This window comes from Notothenia coriiceps, unplaced genomic scaffold (genome assembly GCF_000735185.1).
Source record: "Notothenia coriiceps isolate Sejong01 unplaced genomic scaffold, NC01 NC01_scaffold00000289, whole genome shotgun sequence".
NCBI classification, from domain to species: domain Eukaryota; kingdom Metazoa; phylum Chordata; class Actinopteri; order Perciformes; family Nototheniidae; genus Notothenia; species Notothenia coriiceps.
The window spans coordinates 208549-231372 of record NW_011332990.1 but is presented as its reverse complement, the minus strand read 5'-3'; the positions used below and the strand labels follow the sequence as shown (position 1 = coordinate 231372).

Here is a 22824-nt window from a genome sequence, read left to right as displayed (position 1 = left end):
AGGAGACATGTTAACAACACAGAGCATTGCAGATTCATTACAGCAAGGCAATCACAGGCTGTGAGTTTACGGATGAAGCTCCTTGAAACCACCTTTATATTAATGGAGTGAAATAATATCCCACTAAAAGAAACATAAAACATTAACAATTTCAACATCATCACAAACTCGAGGTCCTGTCTTGATGTAAAATCCCAGTTTACTTTGCAGGTCTCTTTTAATGGTTGGACGTCCCTGAACTGAAATGTTGAAATGTGGACTCACTCAGCAGCAAAGACGCGTTTGTATGGAGCTTTTCTTCAATTGTGCCTTAGTTTTCTCATATTTCAGAGTAATATGTTCTCAGTGTTTGAAGTTTTAAAACTGGACTGCAGGGACTCTGAAAAGTTATTCTTAAAAGTGAAAGATAATGTAATCTGTCAAATGTGCAATATGTGCTTGGAGGAAGATATCTTTACTTATTTAGAGTTATAACGAAATATGATGGATATTTTCTTCTGTTATTTTATATGTAGACGTTTTGGGGGATTTCCCTGTGTTCAGGTTTATTATTGTTTTGGGTGATGTTGACTATCAATGAATTATTGTGATGTGGTTTTGGCACTGTATTTAAGGACAGGTGAACAGGTGGTCACTATGGGTGGGAGGAAAAACAATTTTCAACCGCATGGTACAAGGTAAACATGATGCACATTATACACCATATGGCTAAGAATCTTCGGTTAGAAGTTAGAGGTTTTTGTCTACTTTTTTCTCAGTTTTTCTTTAAATAAACAGATGACAGAGGACGATCAATGTGGGAAGCGAGCGGATTTTCTGACCACTCCCAACATGCCTTCTGCACGAAACAAAAAAAATCTGGTGTTTATAGATACAACATGAGGTCTTAACTTTTACTTTAAAATGTCAATTTGTGAATATAAAGCAAAAAATATACCGCTTTAGGTCAACTTTACAGAAACACTTATAGAGAATGTAACAAATTGATAAGATATGAAAACTGTATTTGAATAGTTAACAATGAAAAGGTTATTGCACCTTTTTTTGTAAACATGTCTCAGTTTTTTTTATGTTCTAATTTAGAATTTTTAATGGGGGAACTATTAGGTTTTGTACGGCATAATAGAAGCAGTGTATCAAAGAATGAAGCACTTTGGGGCGGTGAAGTGCTTCACATAGTTTTCCTTCAACAGGTCGCTGTCTTTAAAGTTTCTGCACAGCGTGCTCATAATTGATCTGTCAAACTTTGTCATAATCACAATGCAAAGTTTAATGTCGCTGAAAGCTGAGTGCCTTTTAACGGTTCTTAGTAGGGTTGTTCTCAACACTCTCCACACCTTTCGCCACATGAAGGAATTAATTAATTTTGAAATGACAAATGAACAGAATCTTTGTGTTCATATTGCACAATGAAAAGAAATAAAAGTGATTTCAAATAATTAAAAGTCATCCTTGAACAATGAAGTCATCAACGTTATAAATGTGGGTTTAATATAATAGATGTCAGAACAAGGCATCTCCTCTCCACACTGGGATATAAGGGATTAGAATGGCTGCCCACTGTTGTTTGGTGCCCATTTTTCTTACACTTCGATAAAATAGCTGTTGAATTTCAGTCACCAGCACTTGGTTGGGGTGAGCATTTGTATTTATCTCACATCCAAAAGACAAAGAGTGTTAGAGCTGAGCGACGCTGTGCTGAGCATTGAATTTAATATACAATTAGCTGGAGGAAACATTTGTGGGACCATAAAGACATCGGCCTCCTGGATGTCATCTGTTTGGCTCTCGGAGTTCTTCTCACTGCAGCTTATACCGAGCGTTGTGATGTAGCGAGCGCAGATGTTGATACTTCGGCTGTGTTGCCAGCTTTGCTCTGTGCACTGGGCCTTGATGAAACCATGATGCTGCCAATTTCTTCAGGCTAGCCGAGTCACCTAGCAACCTTTCCTGAAATAATGCTGTAATATCAAACATTTACAGGTTCATAATCAATAGCATGATTTACCTGACTGTTTGGATCTGTATTTGCAAACCAAATAAAATGGTGTTTTCATTGATGTTCAGGCTGCTTTGGACTGAGAGCTGGGGCGAGCAGCCAGAGAGATAACACTATTAGTCATTTCCTTTAACAAATGATTTATACTTGCTTTGACTTCATTTCAAACCACTCAATATTCATTATCTTTGAAATAACGATTTGTCATGAAAGACTACAGTCAAACCTGGTGTGGTAACTTTTGATGTGTTCTTCAGAGATAGTACAAATGTAAGACCTGGCAAATGAGTTCACACATCATCTTAATAACATCCTAAACAACAACAAGAAAAAATCTCAAAGTGATTTGTAGAAGCAGCTCATGAAGATGATTGACATGTTTTGGGCAGGGAATGATCTATCTGATGGAAGAAAGATGAGACCATAACACTGATTTTAGGTTTATGATTTAAAGTTGTATTTGAGATGTTCTCTTAAAAAGAAGGAGTCAGATGTGTCCTGACCTTCATACTAAAAAACCTTTGGCCAGTTAATATATAAAATGTTGCTCTGCACATGCCTACTTGTATAACAGAGATGCTTATTGTTAATGCATCAGTGATAATTGCTCATTCATGTGCATCAGGAACCTTCTGTGATATTTCTTTATTTTGCTTACTCTTACTTTGCCAGATTTAAGCTTGCTGAATGTGCAGCATTTTAAAGCAACAACATCCACAGATGTAAACATCTGTTAATCGAGTGTCTAATAAAACCTCATGTCTACTAATCTCCAGTGAAGGTACCCTTAGGTACCCTGCTCCTGAGAAAGCAAAGCACTTTCCCTTCAGTGCCCAGACGTCCAGGAGTTCGACCTTGGAGCTATAAAGAGTAAAGTTGAATTTAAAATCTCAGCAGGGCTGATCAAGGAAAGCAAACTCTGCGATTAGATGAATCTTCAATTATTCACATTCTAATAATTCTTTTTTATCTGCTCAATTTGAAATGGACAATTATTCCGTGCCACAGTCCTTGGCTAAAGGTATTAGAAAGCTCACAATGGTGTACTGTACCAAAAGTTTGACCTTGTACTTTCCTCTTTTCTGATATGATTAAAAACCACAGCATGCTGGGTAAGGTTGGAGCAAACCAGTTATTCCATGGAATACTTTTATTATGTATAGTACGGATTATAATGCGATATAAAGATATACATAACACTTGAAGCTTTGAGACTTTAAGACAACATCTATAGTGAATTATGTGTGCAGTAGGAAATTATAATGCATTACAACTACACTCGTAAACACACATAATACATTGTGTTACTCTAATGAAAACTATAGATGTGACTAAGAATGAATTGATACATTATAAGAGGTGAACTGCAGCTTTAATTCACTTAAGAGATCCATGTGTTTCTTTTAAGACACATTCACTGCACTGTCCCAACCCCATGCTAGGTTACATTTTAAACTATACACTATTACTTTGTTGCAATCCAAGACATCAACGTATTTTATATTTACGAGATATAATGTAATATGCCAGCCATGCAAAGGCGACCTACTGTAACTTTACAATGACATTTGTGTTATTTTAATAGTTATTTATTTCCTTGCTTCCAGAGCTTTTTCAACACAATACGTTTAAATGTTTCCCCAGCTGTGAGCACATGATGTATTTATATAATTATGAGAAGATTGTCTACCGTTTGAGGAGGCTGTAACATGTGTGCTGTTAACTTAAGCCCCACGGACCCGGTTCCGGGGCCGAAATTGCGTCATTTGCAGGAAACAACGTCTAAGAAACCTTAATATTTAATAAACTATGAATATTTTATATCCATATAACGGGAAAAAACTAATTTAACTGATCTTTTTCATTTTTTTTCTTAAAAAAAAACACACAATGCTAACAGTGAGCCTCTGAATTAGCCCAGAGCGAAAAATGCTAACCTATTACTGCACCGAAAATCACTCCTAGCTCCCTTATTACTTATCCTAGCTGCACATCCAACACATCGTTTATGATCGTAAAGACACAGAATCTAACGGTGCCCACCTCAACACTGAAAGATACAAACTCGCGACGTTATCAACAAAAACGTACATCAAAACATGTGGCGCTAGGTAGCCTACAACGCTAACATGGCTTACCTTGGTTTTGTCTGGTCAAAACTGGTCTTCAATGGCATTAAAACGATAACAACGATGATGTAGTTAATCCATAGGTTAATATCCAATGTGGCTGTGTCCCCTTTGAAATGTTCTGATAATCTATAAGCAATAAAACTGCAATTCCGTTTTAAAATAGTAGAGCAGGCCATTCCTACGCTCTGTAGCGAGATTGAATGCGCGAAGACGCCATCTTTTTTTTAACATGAGTGTGTGCGGGACGATTTCCCTTCGAGTTCTAACGGTCAGAAAGAGATGTCAGATGTCAAAATCGAAGAAGGTGGGCCAGAGATAAGGAAAATCCACCCAAATGGCCCCAGAAGAGGTTTTTTTTGCTAAATCTGTCTAAAAAGGTCAAATATCACTTGTTTTGCATCAATCTTGATACAGGGTACTTATTATATGTTGTACTTTGGATTCCTAAAGCTTTTAGTCTACTAACCCATCATCCAAGGTTAGTTTTCACTATAAGTACAAAATATGTTTTGGACGGACACTATAATTTACAGTTTTTTACCATGTTCAATCTGAATTTTCTTTAAAATAAAAAACATCTATATTGATTCTGACTTTTCTACATCCAACTCACAGGTTTATCATTACTTTGAGAAAAAAGATTATTAATTTAACCCTTTTTAGAAGGGAAGATATGGTAATTTGTTCTGGGAATGTCATTTTCGAGCCTGAAACCTGAAAAACAGGCTTGGGGCTCAACAGGTTCATTTGATCGCACAATTTCCTTAACACAATATAAACTGTCAAACCTATGAATGGATTTCAGACAACTTTTTCATATATTTGTCTCTAGTATCACTTCAGGACCATTAATTTAAACCAATGTATAATTTCAACATAACAGAAAACATCAGGACATTTAATCTTTGTTGGGAAACTTGAAGTACAACAAGCCGCTGTCTCTCACTGTGTACCTCCATGTCCACAGGGGCTCTGCCATTGCCAAGATTGTGGGTGCCAACGCAGCCAAGTATGACGGGTTCGACACCACAGTGAACATGTGGGTGTTCGAGGAGACGGTGAACGGACGTAAACTCACAGAAATCATCAACAACGACCACGAGAATGTGAAATATCTGCCCGGCCACAAGCTGCCCCCCAATGTGGTAAACAAACACTCTTGGATTACATTTATGACTTTCTGGTGTTGTGATATAAAGTAAAGTTTCACCATCTTTCCTCTCTCTCCTTCAGTTGGCTGTTCCAGACTTAGCTGAGTCTGTGAAAGGAGCCGACATCCTGATCTTCGTGATCCCTCACCAGTTCATCGTGAGAGTGTGTGACACCATCAAAGACCACATCAAGAAGGATGCTGTAGGCATGTCTCTCATCAAGGTAACGTCTTTCTTACGTTTTATATGGAAACATATGGTACTATAACATAATATTTCCAACATTTCTTGACATTTCTACTCCAACTTGACCTATTTTGGATATAAACATTGCTGAGTAATTAAGGGGAAACTTTCTTTTTTTTTGGTCAATATGTTTTTACTTAAAGGTCACCTATTATGTCAAATCCACTTCATGTCCTTTATACATAAACCTGTGTCCCCTCTGTGTAGACAGATTCTGAAAGTTTCAGGAAAAAAGATTCTCTCTTTTTGTCCTGATCCATTTATATAAAAACCTGTCTGAAAATGAGCTGATCAGATTTTGGCCTCTGATGATGTCATACATTTTTTTTGGCTTGTGTAACCATTAGCCAATCACCAACCAAGGTAACCCCCGCCCACTTTATCACCTTAATCTCCTCCGAGAGCACCATTGTGTTCTTTTTAACCAAATATCTCTCAGAGGGGCGTGGCTCCTTATTTTCATCTAAAGTAACAGACAGAGAATCAGTACTTTGGAAACAGGGCTGAAACAGAGGGGATTATGGGATGCTGCAATGAGCTGTTTGGTATTTGGAGCCAAACACTTCAGAGACATGTTTGTATATATCTGAGACCTATAATATATTGATGAAAAACAGTATAATAGGGGACCTTTAACAATTTTCACTTTTTATTAGTTATTTGCTAGGTTGTACAATCATAATGTCTGTGATGTAAGAATCCAAAAGAAGATCCACACAGCACCTGTACAGTACTTATACATTTATAATAGGTCATATTTCAAATTCAAAGAAGCTTAAATGGCAAGAACATAACTATTTTTAATAGGGTTTTTAATACTTTAATTGCATTTTTCCGGTATTTTCTATTCATGTATTTCTTTTTGCTATGCACTAATACCTCAAAGCAAGTATTTGTAGGTGAAACTAATTGGGAAATATACCAGATTTGTATCATTCTGGAGCAGGAATTTCACTATGCACAAAACAAAGGGAAAGTATTTCTGCATACTAATTTTTAAACTTGATGTTGATTTGTTTTGTATTTCCTCCTGCTCCAGGGGGTGGATGCGGGTCCAGAGGGGCTGAAGCTGATCTCAGAGGTCATCAGAGGGAAGCTGGACATCACAACGATGGTCCTCATGGGAGCAAACATCGCCAACGAGGTCGCTGACGAGAAGTTCTGTGAAACAACCATTGGTACGGAGGACAGATGGACATTGTATGCCTATAATTAAGGGAATCTAGTTTAATTTGTCCTTTGGATAGGACTTTACTATGAAAGTAGAGCACAGTATTGCTTTGAGTCTCAATGCATGCTTATAATATACAACTCTCTGACATGTTTTTAGCTGTAAACAGCAACTTTGAGAAAGAATCGCAGTGAGCAACATGACTGATTGATATTACATATATAATTAACATACATTATATTGTTCAAAACTCATCAAATAGGTGTAATGTCATGCCTCAGAATTGGTTTTCCTATGTTATGTAGACCACATGGTAATCTTCATGGTAAAACTTTGGGCTACGCTGTGTAAAATATGTTTTGAAATGAAGTTAAAAAAACACATCATTTTGGTGTGTCTGAAAAAAGAAATCCTTACTATTTAATATATAACTTTTGGAAATTAATTTTGAATGGTTTTGATGGAACAAAACAGTGTTATTCCTTCTGTCTAGTCTTACCAATGCATGTTTATTGTTTTATACAGTATGCATTTCTTAAGTGCTGCATTATGGGAAATGGTGTTGATTTATTTGTAACTTTTGGACACAGGTTGCAAAGACAAAGCCCACTGGCCCATGCTGAAGGAGCTGATGCAGACCACAAATTTCCGTGTGACTGTGGTGGAGGAGGCTGATGTTGTTGAGATCTGCGGGGCGCTCAAGGTGAGCTCTCCTCCTTCAAAACACATTTACTTATTTCTATTGTCACCAGCATCTGAGGGCCTTAGAAATTTCAATGTCATTCAATGTCTGTGCTCTCTAAAAAATAAATAAAAGTTGACATTTTCCAAAATATCAAAAGAATTCCATGCAGAAGATAATGTTTTATATAAATCTATTAAATTCACCATTTGCATCTGCTCATCTTGAAGGTGCAGAATGGATACAAAAAACCTCTTATCACTTATAATCTCACTGTGTTTTTGATATATTTGGAATTCTTTCAATATGTAAACAATATTCAACAGGGTATGTGTATGCATCAAAGGCATTAAAGAGATAAAACGGGATCTATTAGAGATTCCTCCTGTGCATTAGTACTAACCCCAACCTGTAAAAAGTGCAACTCAATGACAGCAGCGTGTGCTCTTGTGTCTGCAGAACATTGTGGCAGTGGGAGCAGGATTCTGTGATGGCCTGGGTTTCGGCGACAACACCAAGGCAGCGGTGATCCGTCTCGGCCTGATGGAGATGATCGCCTTCGCCAAGATCTTCTGCACAAACTGCCCCGTCTCCCCCGCCACCTTCCTGGAGAGCTGCGGCATCGCTGACCTCATCACGACCTGCTACGGTGGACGCAACCGCAAGATCGGAGAGGCTTTCGCCAAAACAGGAAAAGTATGAGTGAACAGATTTCCTCTTCCTCTGTCTTTGTCTTTATCACTCCCTTCTCGTGAAAAGGATTATCAGACACTTAAACAATGACAACAATCTTTTGTTTCAGAGCATCGAGCAGCTAGAGAAGGAGCTGCTGAACGGTCAGAAGCTTCAGGGTCCAGCCACCGCATCAGAGGTCCACGTTATCTTGGAACAGAAAAAACTGGTGGAGAAGTAAGTTTGTCTTATTTTGTCCAGCACACGCATACACCCATGTTAACATTCACAACCTAAACTGTGCTAAGAAAATAAGTGAGTGAACATATTTATGGAGAGGTTATTAATAAAAGCACAGCTAAAGTAAGTAAGACATAATCAATTGTTTTTGAAAAGGTAGCAGACCAATGAAGGGAAGCAGTAAAATGTGAACCTGGAGACAAATCAGGGATTATCCAAAAGATATGGCTTGTTGGGACATTATCATTACTACAATTACTGATACGTGTCAGTACAACTGAGTCCATTTGAATATGCTATCTCAACCTAATGTGTGATTGTGTTCACATCATGTTATGCAAAAATGTTGAGGAATAGTGGGACATTTCAATCATACCCTTTCTTGCTGTGAGTTATCTGAGAACATCGGTACCGCCCTCATGTTATTATAGTAAATATGAAGCTAAAGGTGTCAGCTAAGACACAGTAGAAAACCAGTAGAAAACAGCTTGCTTTGTCATATTTTGCTTCTTTAATCTATACAAAAGCGACGAGTGGTTAAATGAGTTTGTAAGTGTGGTACCAATCTTCTAATCTAGGAAGCCAATAGGACAATTTCCCAAAATGTCCAACCTTTTCTTTGGTAATATCCATTGTTCTTAAATTATTTATTTTACCTCGCCAGGTTTCCTCTCTTCACTGCTGTTCACAATGTCTGCTTCAACGGCCATCCAGTGACAGAGTTCATCAAATGTTTGCAGGACCACCCAGAGCACATGTGATGGATGACAGCAGCCTGATGAACAGGTGAAAGCTGAGAAAGGATTTACACTAGAACTACTGTCTAACCCAGGTCATTTCAGGGGGGATGTTAGGTGAAGACTATGCCTAAACCTGACTACCTTGATGTTTAAATCTCAAAAAGAAAATACCTGCGCTGCTTTGTTGACCCGCTTCTGTCGTATTATGGACAGAAAACCCTTACTTCTGTTTTTACTGATTCGAAACAAGTTGTTATATTAAATCTACCCAGTCTTAAAAGTTTAAGGGATTTTAATCACGTTGCCTTACACGATATTCAAACCCTGACCTTAATCTTACTAAATGTGACATAATTTATAAAATTAAAGTGCCGTACCCTGCCTTAACACTCACATGTGTTGTTTTTCTTCTGGACTTCTTATAATGATTTATTTTGGAATAAATTATTGAACTTGATGCCTGTGTTCGTGTGTAATGTTTTCGTTTTCACTTGCTGGTGTGTGCCTCCAGGACACACTCTGCAGCAGACTGCCTGTAATCTGACCTGAGCTCAGTCAGGCTGCCACTCTAAACTCTTCACCTTTACCATTTTCTAGCCATGTCTACTTTAACCTTTCTTATAGCACCTGTCCTGCCTGAGGCCTCATAAGTGATGGCTGAGTATGGATTATTGCTGCAAAAATATTCAATTTATAAATGTCCTCATAAGAATCTTTTGTTTTTATTTTGAACCCACTTGATGACAATTAAAATGCAAGAAACCCATGTGTGATCATTAACGGCCATCTGTCCTACACCATATGCCAGTGTATTCCATCAATGCTCTGTTGATAAGAGATTCAGCTCAAGGCAGCGTGAAAGTCAGTGGGAAGCCTATTTCCTCTGGCCTTGAAGTGGTAATATACATTCCCTGCCTGCCAGTTTCATAATTGTTGAAACACTTTATAAAAATTCCTCTCCATTATCGTTTCTCCTTGGTCCCACTATTGTGTTACTTTTGCTTAGTTTTGTTGTAGACCGCGGAGCCACATCATTTACCACTTGTTTAAATCAGGATCCCTGGCTGAAACCCCTTGCATAGTTATTGAGTCAACTGGCCTGTGAGATTTCTAATAATACCGCGCTCTAAAGGGGCAAACGGTCATCTATAATTAGACAGCAGACAGATCTGCAGCTGCCCCATCCCTCCTTAACAACACGGATGGAGCGATGCTCAATTTTCGTAACACTACACCATTGTGGTGTTGTGAAAAAACAATAATGTGTCATTTAAAAGAAACTTTGAGCAAATTCGAAATGCACAAAATACACATGTTGATGGTGACTTTTAGTGGAGTGTAATGTACATCTTAGCCATTACAGAAATAAAATCCCCTAAAGGTCAAGATGTCACATAATATTCCTTAACAATTTGTAGTTGCAATGTATATATTGTCCACTAGTGTGCGCCATCACATCGATCACAAGTCGTCAATTGTATCTGCCTTTGACTCGGCACCTTTAAAGATAACCTATCAATCGGATTACTGAATGGAGGCAGTACAATCTCCCAGTGTAGCCTATAATATAGTAGTATATGTTATACAACACCACCATACCATAGTTAATTAAATATTAAAGTTTCTGACAACAGTGTGGCTCCAACAGGGAAACAGGGATGTATCCCATACATGCATGGCACCCATCCCCTCGGTGAGGGAGGACCCGCCTTCACTTCCTCAATTCCAGCCCTCATCTCAGGAGGGCAGCCAAGGTCTGTCAAGCTTTTTGACAACAGCCAAAAAATACCGGAAGCTGACCAGATTGAACTACACAATAAAAAAACAAGATGAAGATATGTGGACAATTCGTTACTTGATTTGAGCTTTTTGGCAAGTGTCAGGTCTTATCATTTACAAGTCAAAACTGGCAAATTATAATAATTTCACAACAGCCAACACTACACTACACTACTAGAGCATCCCATCAGCCCTTGATAGGCTGGCTCGCTGATTATTTCTAGGGTGACTGATTTATGGATCATCAATGTATTTTTGTTTGTTTCTATATACATAAACGTGATGTTTATTTAAAACCTTAACTATGACTTGACACAAGGTTACAATAAATTAACAAATTGGGTGATTAAATCGTTCTTATAGAACACTTTTTGATTATGTTTGTAGCCTAATTTGCCATTCACATTTATATTAGAAAACAATGATTCAAATTTAACGTGATTGGACCCATACAGTCTATGGACTGGACACACATGACACTCTTTTCACCTATTATAAAAAAGGGTGATGGTTATGGTTTCTATGAGACCAATTTAATTATTTTCATTATTTTCAATAATATGAGGCAGCATAGTTTTTCTACTGTATTTTGATGATTACTATCAGCCCCAAGTCAAGTCTTCAGCTGCGACAAAAAGTAACAAAATGCAATATTATAAAGATAACTCAACAAAAAGTAAATATCTATTAAACCTTAATATGGAAAGTAATTAAAGTTTCGTGATATTGCCACTCAAACTAAATCTAACGGTCACCGTTTGGAGTCTTATTTTGAAAATGTCCACCAGAAGTCTCTTGTTTCCTCTTCAATTCAACGGTAAAATTGAGGGAGGCAATTCATGGCACAAGTAACCCAGGGGAAGGAGGCTTCATCAAGTTTCTCTCATCCTTTTCTTTTGGATAATAACTTATTTTCATCCAACCGTCCGGGGTCCGGGACACAGAAACATGGCTGCTCTTTCAGCCTGGTTCTGGAACGAGCGGTTCTGGCTCCCACACAACGTCACCTGGGCGGACCTGGCGGACCCGGCCCCCGGGGTGGAGTACCCCAAAGCGGGGCACTTGTTTTCTGCCTTGCCGCTGGCTTTGGGGATTTTCGCCTTGAGGATTCTCTTCGAAAGGTGTGTCCACGTCGCTCATCCCGCTGTTTCCTGTAGACTGCTGGTGAAAATACTTTTAACAGAGGTCTACTCACAACAATGGAGTGATGGCTTTGCTGGCAGTGGTTGAACCAAAGTATTCACATTTGTGTTAACTCGGGAAATTCTTTGGTCAAACACCATTTCCTCGTGACCAGTAGTTCTTCCGTCCAACAAAACACTACCATCTATTTTTTTGTTATTCTCTTTCTCTTCTACTTTTTAAGAAACATATGTGATCATAATTGTCTTCAGGAGGTACCTTCAAGGTGCCTGCAACACCGCCCACCACCTCTCTTCTCTAAACTCTAGACTAGTTTGGTAATCATTGACTGTTAACCAATCTGCTTATGTGTCTTTAGCTGCCATTAACTGGTGCATGCGTGCTAGGGACTGCTGCCATCCAGCCTGCCGCTTCTCTGAAACTGCTTCATCTTCTTTTCACTTATAAGATCAAGGTATCCATCATGTCTCATGAGGTCCTGTGTAAAGGTTAAGCTAAGTTCAACAGTGGAGCAGGAAACAGTGTCATGTATGGCAGTCAACAATAGGCTGTCAAACCCACACATAAACAAATGCACACTCTGGGTTGGTAGTGGTACACACTTGGATGCAAGGGTGTAACTTTGGTTTGAGAAGTAGTGTGGGGGGGGGTCCTCCGCAATGAAACATCTTCTCAATTTAATTCCATTTCCTGCCTTTCTACAATTATTTAAGGGACTATAGTGTTAACAAATCCAAGAAAAATGTGTAGTGTATATAATGAGTGTGCACACTTATCTAGTATCCTATCCATGTGAACCTGTTTTATTTGTGATGACCTCACAACCGGACAGTGGTTCCCAACCTTGGGGGCGCGTCCCCCTTGGGGGGAGCCAAAGACCGCAGGGGGGGCGCCAGGCCTCAGATGATTTGAGGCCAAATATCATATTTTTTTAACTTTTTTTTTTTTTTACATATAATTGTAAAGCAATATATGATTGTCAATAAAAGCCTTGTTTCTACATTACAATAAAATATAAAAAATAATTGACTAAAAAACCAGGCTTGTCTGGATAAGCCCATTTTCAAACATAGTCATTGTCCATGCCGGCTTCAGTTGGATTATTTGTCACAGTTGCTCCAATCAGATCGGCCTCCTCCGTTTTGTAGACTATTTACGACTTTTGAATCCACATAAACACATCGGCAAAATCCGGCTTACTTTGAGCATGTGTTTTAAACAGTTTAATCCCTTTGTGAATTGTTTCCACTTGCGTAGTCCTTTTATTTCCTTAAACAGCGGAAATCCAGATTAATTAATCCTGAGTCCAATAACCATAAAAGTCACTCCAATAGTGCTCCTTAACTACGCTTTCATCCTCCTTTAACAAAATACTTTAATCCAGTTTGTGACAGTAGTTGTAGCATTTTTGAGACTTTTAAACTTTACCACTGTTGCGGACCCCCCCCCGTGTGTGGTTGTGGTGTGTGTGTGGATGGTGTGGGGGGGGGGGGCGCAACTTCCAACAGAAGTCATTTTGGGGGGCTCTTGAGGAAAAAAGGGTGCTCTAGGGGGGTCCGGGGGCATGCACCCCGGGAAGATTTATTTTCTTTAAATTGAAGCTATCAATCTGGTGCACTTTGAGGGCAACATTAAGAGATTTATGGATACAGTTCTCAATGTTGGGGAAATATTTTCCAAGGTCCATAACTTTGACCCAGTTTATCAGTTCAAACTGTCCTGACTGAGCACAGGCACCTGTAACCTTGGCTGCTGTGCTCTCAGTGTTCTTTCTCCCTGTTCCTGCCTGTTGGCGTCAGCTGATAGAGGTGTTATGATTCTATCTTGTTATTCACAATGTTGATTATTCTCTCTGAACTAGCTAAATACATGGGTCTGGGGTAGAGTTCTTCAGAATTGACGTGGCAACTCTACCGTGAAGTCAGAAACTCTGGCTATTGGACTTGTTTTGTGAATTCTCCGGCCGAAGCTCCTAAATAAACCATCAGTGTTTGACATCAAAGCTCCTGCTCTTCCCGTGTCTCCTTCATGAGTCGGTGACTCCCACTGCATTGCTAAACAGAAGTTTCCCCCACACTAAACACTCAAATGAAACAGAACTGTATATATTTCATTAATAAAAAAAACATTAGAATATGCTCACAACTAATAACAAATCATTGATAAACTCCTCTCTCCTGTCTTTATCTTACCTAGTCTGCATTCTTTCTTTTTTATTTATGCATATTGGACTAATCACTCCCCTTTCAAACTTTGTTTTTTATTTTTGTACTGACCTATAGTACACATTGGAAGGATTGAGAAACCGTTTGAGACCGACTGAGATAACTTAGACTAAAGTTTACAGTCTAATCTCTCAGAGTCCTTTACCTCCCTGAGCTGGCGTTATCTCTCTCAGTCCGACAGGAGAGGACTCTCCCTCTCCTTATTGTTGAAACAGCTTCTAACCTCCGTTAGCTCCGAGCTAGCACCAAATGCTAACAACAACCCCCGTAACTCTCTCTCTCTCTCTCTATTTCTCTCTCACAAGATGCGCTTGTGCCACACACACACACACACACACACACACACACACAGACGCTCCTCCGTGACAATGACCGCTTGCGTAAGAAAATAATAATAAACACATTTAAAAAGTGGGGGGGACACAAATGGGATTTTGAAAAGTGGAGGGGACATGTCCCCCCTGTCCCCAGTGGAGATTACACCCATGCTTGGATGTAAGCCACCTGCATGTCTTGCTACACAAACAAGTGAAGAACTTCTACAGGAATTTTGCTTTGGCAAACCAGAGCAAATGTTGTGTGCAACTAATATGCCTATTGTTTCATACTTGACCTGTTGTGGAGTTATCTTATCTTATCATCACAGGCCTTACCATCTTCCTCACACTCAAAGAATGCTTCTTCCTTCCACCAAGTTTCAGGAAAATTCTGCAAGTAGTTATTCCAATCTAAACCAAAAGCATAACCTTGTTTTTCGAGTAACAAGTCCAAGCTTACTTCTCAAATATTGATATGAAAGTTTGTTTAGTTTGTGTGTTTGTGTTGTGTTATTGGTCCCTTAAAACGGTGTATTTACACAGGCGGTGACAATGGACCTTATACAGTATTTTAAGTAAAAATAGTTTTCACAATTACTTTGTTCGTTGTTAAAGGTTTTGCCTGTTTCAAGATACAAGAATAAGAGGAGCGTTGCATTGGACCAAGCACAATGGAAATCATAGCAGACTATACACGTTTATACTCACATTTCAGATAGGCCCCTTTAGAGTATTTGTTTTGGCTAAAATGCGCCCTTTTATTTGACTTATTGCTTAATGGTTTCCATCTTTTGATTGCTTAAGTAAACAATTGCTCTATTATTTGTTTGCATAGTATTGAAGCAAGTAGCAGGGTGCCAGTGTTCAAAGAAACATTGGAGGTTGATAGATATGTTGGATTTCTCAGTTAAGAATGGCGAGATAAGATGAAACAAAGAAATATAAACAATGGGTTTCGGGATATATGGCAGTTTACACAGTGAAAGAAAGATGGAGATTTTATCATAAGCTTTGTCTTCTAGAGATGCAATGATTAGTTGACTAATCAAATGGGTCGATAGTGAGAACAAATCATCTCCAATTATTTAGATTGATGTATTGATTAGATTCCAAATCCATAAATTGCAGAGAATTGTTTTCAGCCTCTCAAATATTGAGATTTTTATCCTATTACATTACATTTACTTTATCTAACGCCAAAAGACGTTCTCATCTTGTTACTTTACCTGTAAAGGGATTCTTCATTGACTCTACAAAAAATTATATTAGATAGTCAATGCAGAAAAGCATTTTATACATAGACAGTGCTAGGTGGCTAGGTGTATAATGTAACGCACTTAATCTGGTGTCTAATCTGGGCTCTGCTCTCACAGCCGCTCATTCCAGATGTTTCATTTTAACATCCAACAATACAGGCATTGTCATTGGCGTGCCTTTTAATGTTTTAACTGTATGGCTATAAACAGTTATGTGATCAAAGCTTACATAACGTTTAAGAGCTCCACAGTCAGGATTAGTATTGTGTGACCTTTAATGATAAAATGGCTTTCTATGTTTGTCTGACAACAAAGAGAAAAGAGGTTGACTAAGCATTGCAAGTAGGAGACAATTACCTGAGTATAATTAAATACTCCTGTCAATTCAAAATGGGTAGGGCCTATTGTCATTCGGGCATGGTTTCTAGACTTGACACTTACAGCTCCAAACTCAGCGTCAGACTTTGTTTAATTTAGACATGATCAAGTGGTTGTAAATAAGAAGCAATCAGATATTGGAGGTGTGTGAGGAGGGCTGCTGAGGTGTTCAGTGAGATGCACACACACTGAGCCAGCTGTCTCATGTGTCAGAGCTGGACCGGCTGTCCCTCTCCGGGCTGTCCTGATCAGAGAATGATCCGGAGCGATGTTATCAGAGAGCGTAAACTCTGCCGCTGTCTGACACCGGCTGCCTCATTCATTTATTCATCAGATAAAGACATCACACCACAGCTTCAGCTCCTCCTCTCCGCACAACCTGAACCCGGGCAGAGCAGTTTGTTTGTGCACACTGCACTAAATATAGCACACACACACACACACACACACACACACACACACACACACACACACACACACACACACACACACACACACACACACACACACACACACACACATGCACTGTTCTCACACACCTGCAGTTAGAGGTCAGGCATTCACACACAATCACACACGGATGAGATTGGGTTCAGATGGGGGTGTTCTCACAGACTTCCTGCCACAGACCTTTTTTTGACTCATGACTTATAGGTTTACTTATGCTCTATCTCTAAATACAAATACAACCACTTTCATCTCTCGCTTTGACTTTGTCCTTGCAATGCTTGTTCTTTGATACTTCCAACTTAAATGATTAGTCCATTAACAACAAAAAAATCTGCAATTATTTCTTAATTGTAATTTATATTTATTTGTATTTTTCTACAAGCAAAAACCAAGTCCCTGGTTGAAGATTCTCAAATGTATGCTGCTCTTTGTCATTTCTCACAACAAACTAAATATCTTTGTGTTTCGGGCATTTGGTCAAATCAAACAAGCTGTAACATTATTGCAATATATCAACATTAGGATTAATTGATACCGAAAATGATCTTTATTTACGGCGTCACTTCCAGCTCTATCAGGCCTCTGGATTTTCCATTTTGCCAACACAAATGAAATTCTTCTGTTCCCCAAACCAAAAGCCGTCCTTGTTCATTCATAAACATTTTACTTTCCTTTATTCTAACCCGAACTTTAGCTGACACTTTAGTGACACTTCTTCCCTCACTTCCTGTTAAACTGCTTTTTCTTCTCCTTTCAGTAATTGTATTTTGACTTTATTATTTCAGTATTGCAAAACACATGTGCATTTTCTTCAGAAAGCACATCTGGTTCTAGTAATGCTGACTTTGAAGCCACAGAACCTGCTTCATCTTAGCCTTACAATGTTTTCTCAGACAACTGCAGTATGTGATAAGTTTTCCTCATAATTAGATCATTCTGTTCTGTCAATCAGAAGAAGACACACAGGATGGAGCCTTGAGGTCACATACTGTATACATGTATGTTCTTTGTTCTCTTTGCAGCTTATCATAGGTCGACATTATACTAACTTGTCTGTCGCACACATATTCCCCTTGAAAGGCTGTCTTCTCACACACATTCATCAAAGGATATTCAATCTACAGGATTCCTCTTCTACATGCAGGCAGCTCCCCTCTCTAACATAACAGCTGTCTCCAACAGCCTCACCAAACTCCCTCCTCTAGACCAGTTTCTTTTTGATTGATCATAATCATGGTTTTGCTGTTGGCAGTGATGTTGTAGATGGGAGCAGTCAGGCTGTGTTGTGTGTGCAAGCCTCGGCCCTACTAAGCCGAGTCATGGGTTGAACAGGGTTAAAATGCGTTTGAGATTATGAGGATTTTCATGTAATCTGTTGTGGGACATTTTGACTGTTTCCCCCTTGATAAAATAAAAACCAGGTATTCTCTCTGCCAAAAGGAAGTGAGGGTACATTAAACCAAAATGTTGATGTACTGCATTTACACATCCTCCTCGTTCAGTGTTTTGTTTATCACCAACATAATGGGACATTGTCTATCCGAGGGCAGCACAAAATATCGTTTCAGCAAGGCAAAGGTTCTCGGATAGTTTGTTGTTAGTGAGTGACATTCAGTCTCTGCATGCACACCACATCCCCAATCGCATCCATTCTTTATTTTTTAAAGATAATCTGGCTTTTTTTTCAGAATGTAATGCTAGTATAACTGAATATCTAGAAAAGGGGAAGAGAGGGGGGATGACATGCATGGATCCCACGCTCTACCAGGACACTCCAATTGCAATCATTATAAATTAATATATTATTTATTTGTAACCCAACTGATTTTTTTTTATACAAAGAGGTATCTAAGTGGTTAAATATATGTATACATGTATATATTTTTTCTTACTACATGATGGTAAGCATTTCATTCTACCCAAGATGACCCTGTCTGTTTTCAGATTATTTGTTAAAAAAAAGGAAAAACAATAGAAAGAAAGTATAAAAAAAAAAACTAAAAATAATGAATGTATTAAAACTACTAAATCAGTTGGCGCATATTTGAAACCCCAATCTAAAAATGGGCGAGGAACAGGATAAAAATACTGAAGAGATATGTGGTCAAAACAAATGTTGTCAGTTTGGAAATATTTGAGCTGAGGAAAGGATGATGTTTATTTTCAACAGACATCATCTGTAAATCTTGTATTTAATCATATTATTATATATCTTGCTGAAAATACAATATTGCCTTGTCAGTTTTATTCCCAATATTGTACAGCTATAGTGTCTCCCTTAAGTCATGTTTCTTCCACATGACGGTCAACTCTTTCAAAACGATACACAAGTCAAAAGAAGGCCACAACTACATGTGGTACTGTAGCATGAATAGAGCCGTGTCTCTCTCAGCCTCCGAGGCTACGGGACTTGGAAGTTTTCCCAGAGTCAAGGTTGTATGTAGCTCTCCCCCTCAGAGCCATCAGGCCTCGTGTACACACTCCACACTGAGCCTGTGTCTTGGTGAGAGGCTGTGTGTATGTTGGAGTGGTCAGGCTCTGAGGAAGAACAGGGACGTTTTGATGTTTAACTTAAATAGATTAGCTTTCGCTCTCCCGATGCTGCCATCTGACGATTAGCACTGCAGGCCAAGGCTTGCATTCTTTTAATTTGAAGGGCCTGTGCTAGCAAGATAACCTAGACTTTTGCCACTATCTGTACCACATCAACTCATCTATCGTGGGATAGTTAGAGATTATTAGAAAGCAAATGTAGGCAACCGTGCCAAGTTCACACCGGGGAGTGGCAAAGTGCTGCCTGCAACAAGCTACACTATATATAGACAAAAGTATTGGCCCACTCCTCTTAGCCCGGACCTCAACCCCATTGAACACCTTTGGGATGAACTAGAACGGAGATTGCGAGCCAGGCCCTGTCGTCCAACATCAGTGTCTGACCTCACAAATGCTCTTTGGAAGCTGTTATAGCTGCAAAGGAAGGACCAACTTCATATTAATGCCTAAGAATTTGGAATGGGATGTCATAAAAGCTCCTGTAGGTGTAATGTGTAGGTGGCCTAATAATTTTGTCTCTATAGTGTACCATGAACTGTCTATAGCAGCAGTTCCTAACCTGTGGTCCGCGGCCCACGCATTGCAAGTGGGCCGCCAAATAATTTGCAAAACATTATGATTTGTGTGGAAACACACATTTTCTTTTTATTTGAACCTCTTTTCCTTTCTCTCTCTTGATCCTCCTTAGCAACGGTCATTACAGTCCTTGACAGCGGACAAACTCATTAGCTCTGCAGCTGTTAAGCATTTATGCGCAATACAAGGATCTTTGCATGTTGACTCTGCTCATTGACATTGTTTTATGCTCAAGGCGCAATTAAACAGTGACATTTGGATCTCCCTGAGTAATACAACATAAGGCCACATGAAAGTGTTTAACGTATAGAGATGGTTTGGATGGTATGAAAATGATATAACTCAGCCACTTTGATCTACATACTTGTCATTATTCACAATTAAAGGTCATTTTAGGACAAGTACAACGTGCTTAGAGGTCAAGCTGCTTATTGCAGTGAGACAATAGTCAAACTGGGAGAAAGGGAGTGTCTTTCTGTGACCTTCTCAAAACTCAGATTCCCTTCACCAGGAACTAACTTATTGCACATAGCTCAGACAATAGAGGTTTCATCATAGGGGAATTCCTCTATGGTTTAACACTTTCCAGGAAAAGGATTATACCCTCATGACAGGATGATGGATCGACTGATCAGAAAGTAGATCAAAATTGTCTAAATAAAAATGGTTACTCAAATGTTTATAGAAATGTAATAAACTTTAAAAATGCCTGTTTATAATAAGGGTAAACAAGTATATAACCCTGTTCACAACCCACAACTTTTCCCAGAAAACAAGTCTTGTGATGAATGTTGAACTTTGATGTCAAAACAAAACTGACGTCTGCATGTATAAAATAACAGTAACGTGTAGGTTTATAAACATGTTTTCAGTTGATTTATATTCTGAGAGCCGTACGAGCCAAAAGTACAGTGACATTTCATGTTGTTGTAGGCGGGGGGGGTGACTCACTGTCACCATGTGTTTTCACTTTTCTCTGAGGCATTAACATAGCTAACATTTCTCATTACCACAAAGGGGTAAGGCCAAACTCTGAATGCAGTCTCGTTGAGTTGTGTTATTCTGTGTCTGCAGGGCGCAGATTTCCATCAGTTCTTTAAGGTGATTGTGGATACAGTATACAACTAAAATGCACCTTACAGCTTATCAACCAATGGTTTTATTGCATAAGACTGTTGTGTATGTGCAATCCTCTGCAAATAGTCCGAAATGTTTGGAAAAGTGCATTATTGAATGTGTCTAATCTAATATAAACAGAGATTCACAACATTCGTTACAAAAATAAAATATAAAAGACTGTTTTTCTTTTGTTTGCACATTTATATATATTTACTTATCTGGCTCTAAATCAACAACAAACGACCCCTTTAGCACCCTTGCATGAATTGACCTCGTAGACTGGGGGCTAGTTTTGTCCAAATAGCTTTATTCTATTTTAACTTCCCAAGGCTCAAACCTTAGGAATCTGAGAAAATACAGTGTTGATAAAGTTAGCTACAGTGTGCTGTTAGGTCAGTGTGAGTAGAGCAGCTCTGACAAAAGACTCTTTTCTTCATGAGAGACACACGGATCTACATTTCCCAGGTGGAGACACAGGAATGTTTTCTGCAAGAGTTTCTCAGTACAGTTTTGCATCAGCCACACTGTAACCTTGTGAATATTGATTGAGCCTCTTTTAATAAAACTGTATTCAAAGTGATTTTGATGAAATCAGATGGTATGAGTCCCTTACGTATAGTTATATTAATACCTACTTTTGAGGCATGTTGTGTGACACCAACAAATATTGTCCTTGTTTATTAATTATCCTGTCATCCTGCTTTTTGATGATGTCTTTGAAGGTCAGTGTGTAACTACGCACAGAGAGCCATTGTCGCAGCCCCTTGTCGCTCGTGTATCAGAACGGACCCATAAAACTGAACCTGAATGCACCTGACTCACAGCTGGCTGCTTTATTTTATCCTGTATTCTGTCTGTGTTATATTTGAGCTATGCCTTCGACACAAATAAAGATTTATGGCCTCTACGGAGATGCAAAAAATCGTTAACAAATAAATATTTATGAACGAACATCAGTGTTATCGATTAGCACAAGCACAATTCGACTACGACATCTGTTTTGCACATTATGTGGCATCTGTTTGTCCCAGAACTTTCCTCGTTCATATAAGCGTTAATACTTAGCTTTCTTTCCCAGCTAAAAGTGACTGTGCAGTCATAGTGCAGAACAGAAGTACAGGCAGGGGTCGAACAAGGTCGTCATTTTGCTATGCCGAAGGAGACATCCCAGAATCAGTGGGGATTTCAAAAAGCTCCCCTTCAGCTAGTTTGAACTGTTTTTCATTATGTATCTGATGTAAGCCAAACAGGCTTATGCAATAATGGCAATATTTTCTTGAAACTGTATGCCGGTGAAAAACACGCTCTGTGTATTTTCTTTCTGAAATAACAGGAAAGGTTTTGCACACTGGGCCTGAGCTGGAAGCAAGCTGACGCAACAGTGGGAGTAGCACTTCAGTGGTTGCTGTTTTGCATCTTAAGGGTGCCCTTTTGAATATTTGAGTGAACAAACTAAAGTTATTTTTACATTCAGCATTTCCTCCCTTATTTGCAAAGCCTATTTTATTAAAAGTTTGAAACCTACATCGTTTCCATACATGTTTATCTGGAAACAATTATAATATTTTCCTGCCTTTACTGGCACGTGTCTGCATATTTTTGGCAGGAGCTAATATGCATGCACAGATTTAATATTACTACTGGTGAACATGTCATACCACCAAATGTAAAAAAAAAGAAAAGAGCTATCGTTTTAAAATATGTTCGCATAACACAACATCAGGAACTTGAACTGAAAAAAAAATGTGCAGTCACGAATATAATTCATTTTGCTGTGTATATTATTTTGTACTAGGTGTATACAGTAAGCTGTTTCCTTATGTGGCTGTTTGTATTCTAGCTATTCTCTCAAAAATAATAAACACGCATGTAAAAATAAAAACATGTTCACATTTCGTTGAACATATTTCCTCGGTTCCCTGGTTATTCATCTCAGCACCCGTCGATGTTTAAAATGTGAGCGAAGCAATTCCTGTAAGCCCCCGCAATCTTGAG

General features: G+C 38.8%; 2 protein-coding genes across 3 annotated transcripts in view; both read left to right on the top strand.

Moving 5' to 3' along the window:
- Positions 1–704: 704 nt before the first annotated feature.
- Positions 705–9490, top strand: LOC104967388 (glycerol-3-phosphate dehydrogenase [NAD(+)], cytoplasmic). Its single transcript, XM_010796835.1, has 8 exons — positions 705–721; positions 5099–5276; positions 5365–5505; positions 6568–6706; positions 7290–7402; positions 7841–8077; positions 8184–8290; positions 8958–9490. The coding sequence occupies exons 1-8, from the start codon at positions 705–707 to the stop codon at positions 9052–9054; spliced, it is 1029 nt and encodes a 342-aa protein (XP_010795137.1). The 3' UTR covers positions 9055–9490.
- A 2159-nt stretch (positions 9491–11649) lies between these two features.
- The window catches only part of cers5 (ceramide synthase 5), a 23528-nt gene continuing 12353 nt past the window's right edge, over positions 11650–22824 (top strand). For both annotated transcript variants that reach the window (XR_800730.1, XM_010796595.1), the window contains exon 1: positions 11650–11933. Coding sequence is in view for 1 of the 2 variants with exons in the window: in XM_010796595.1 (XP_010794897.1) it covers positions 11761–11933 (173 nt within the window). In the remaining variant the exon portion in view is untranslated. The remainder of the gene's footprint in view (positions 11934–22824) is intronic.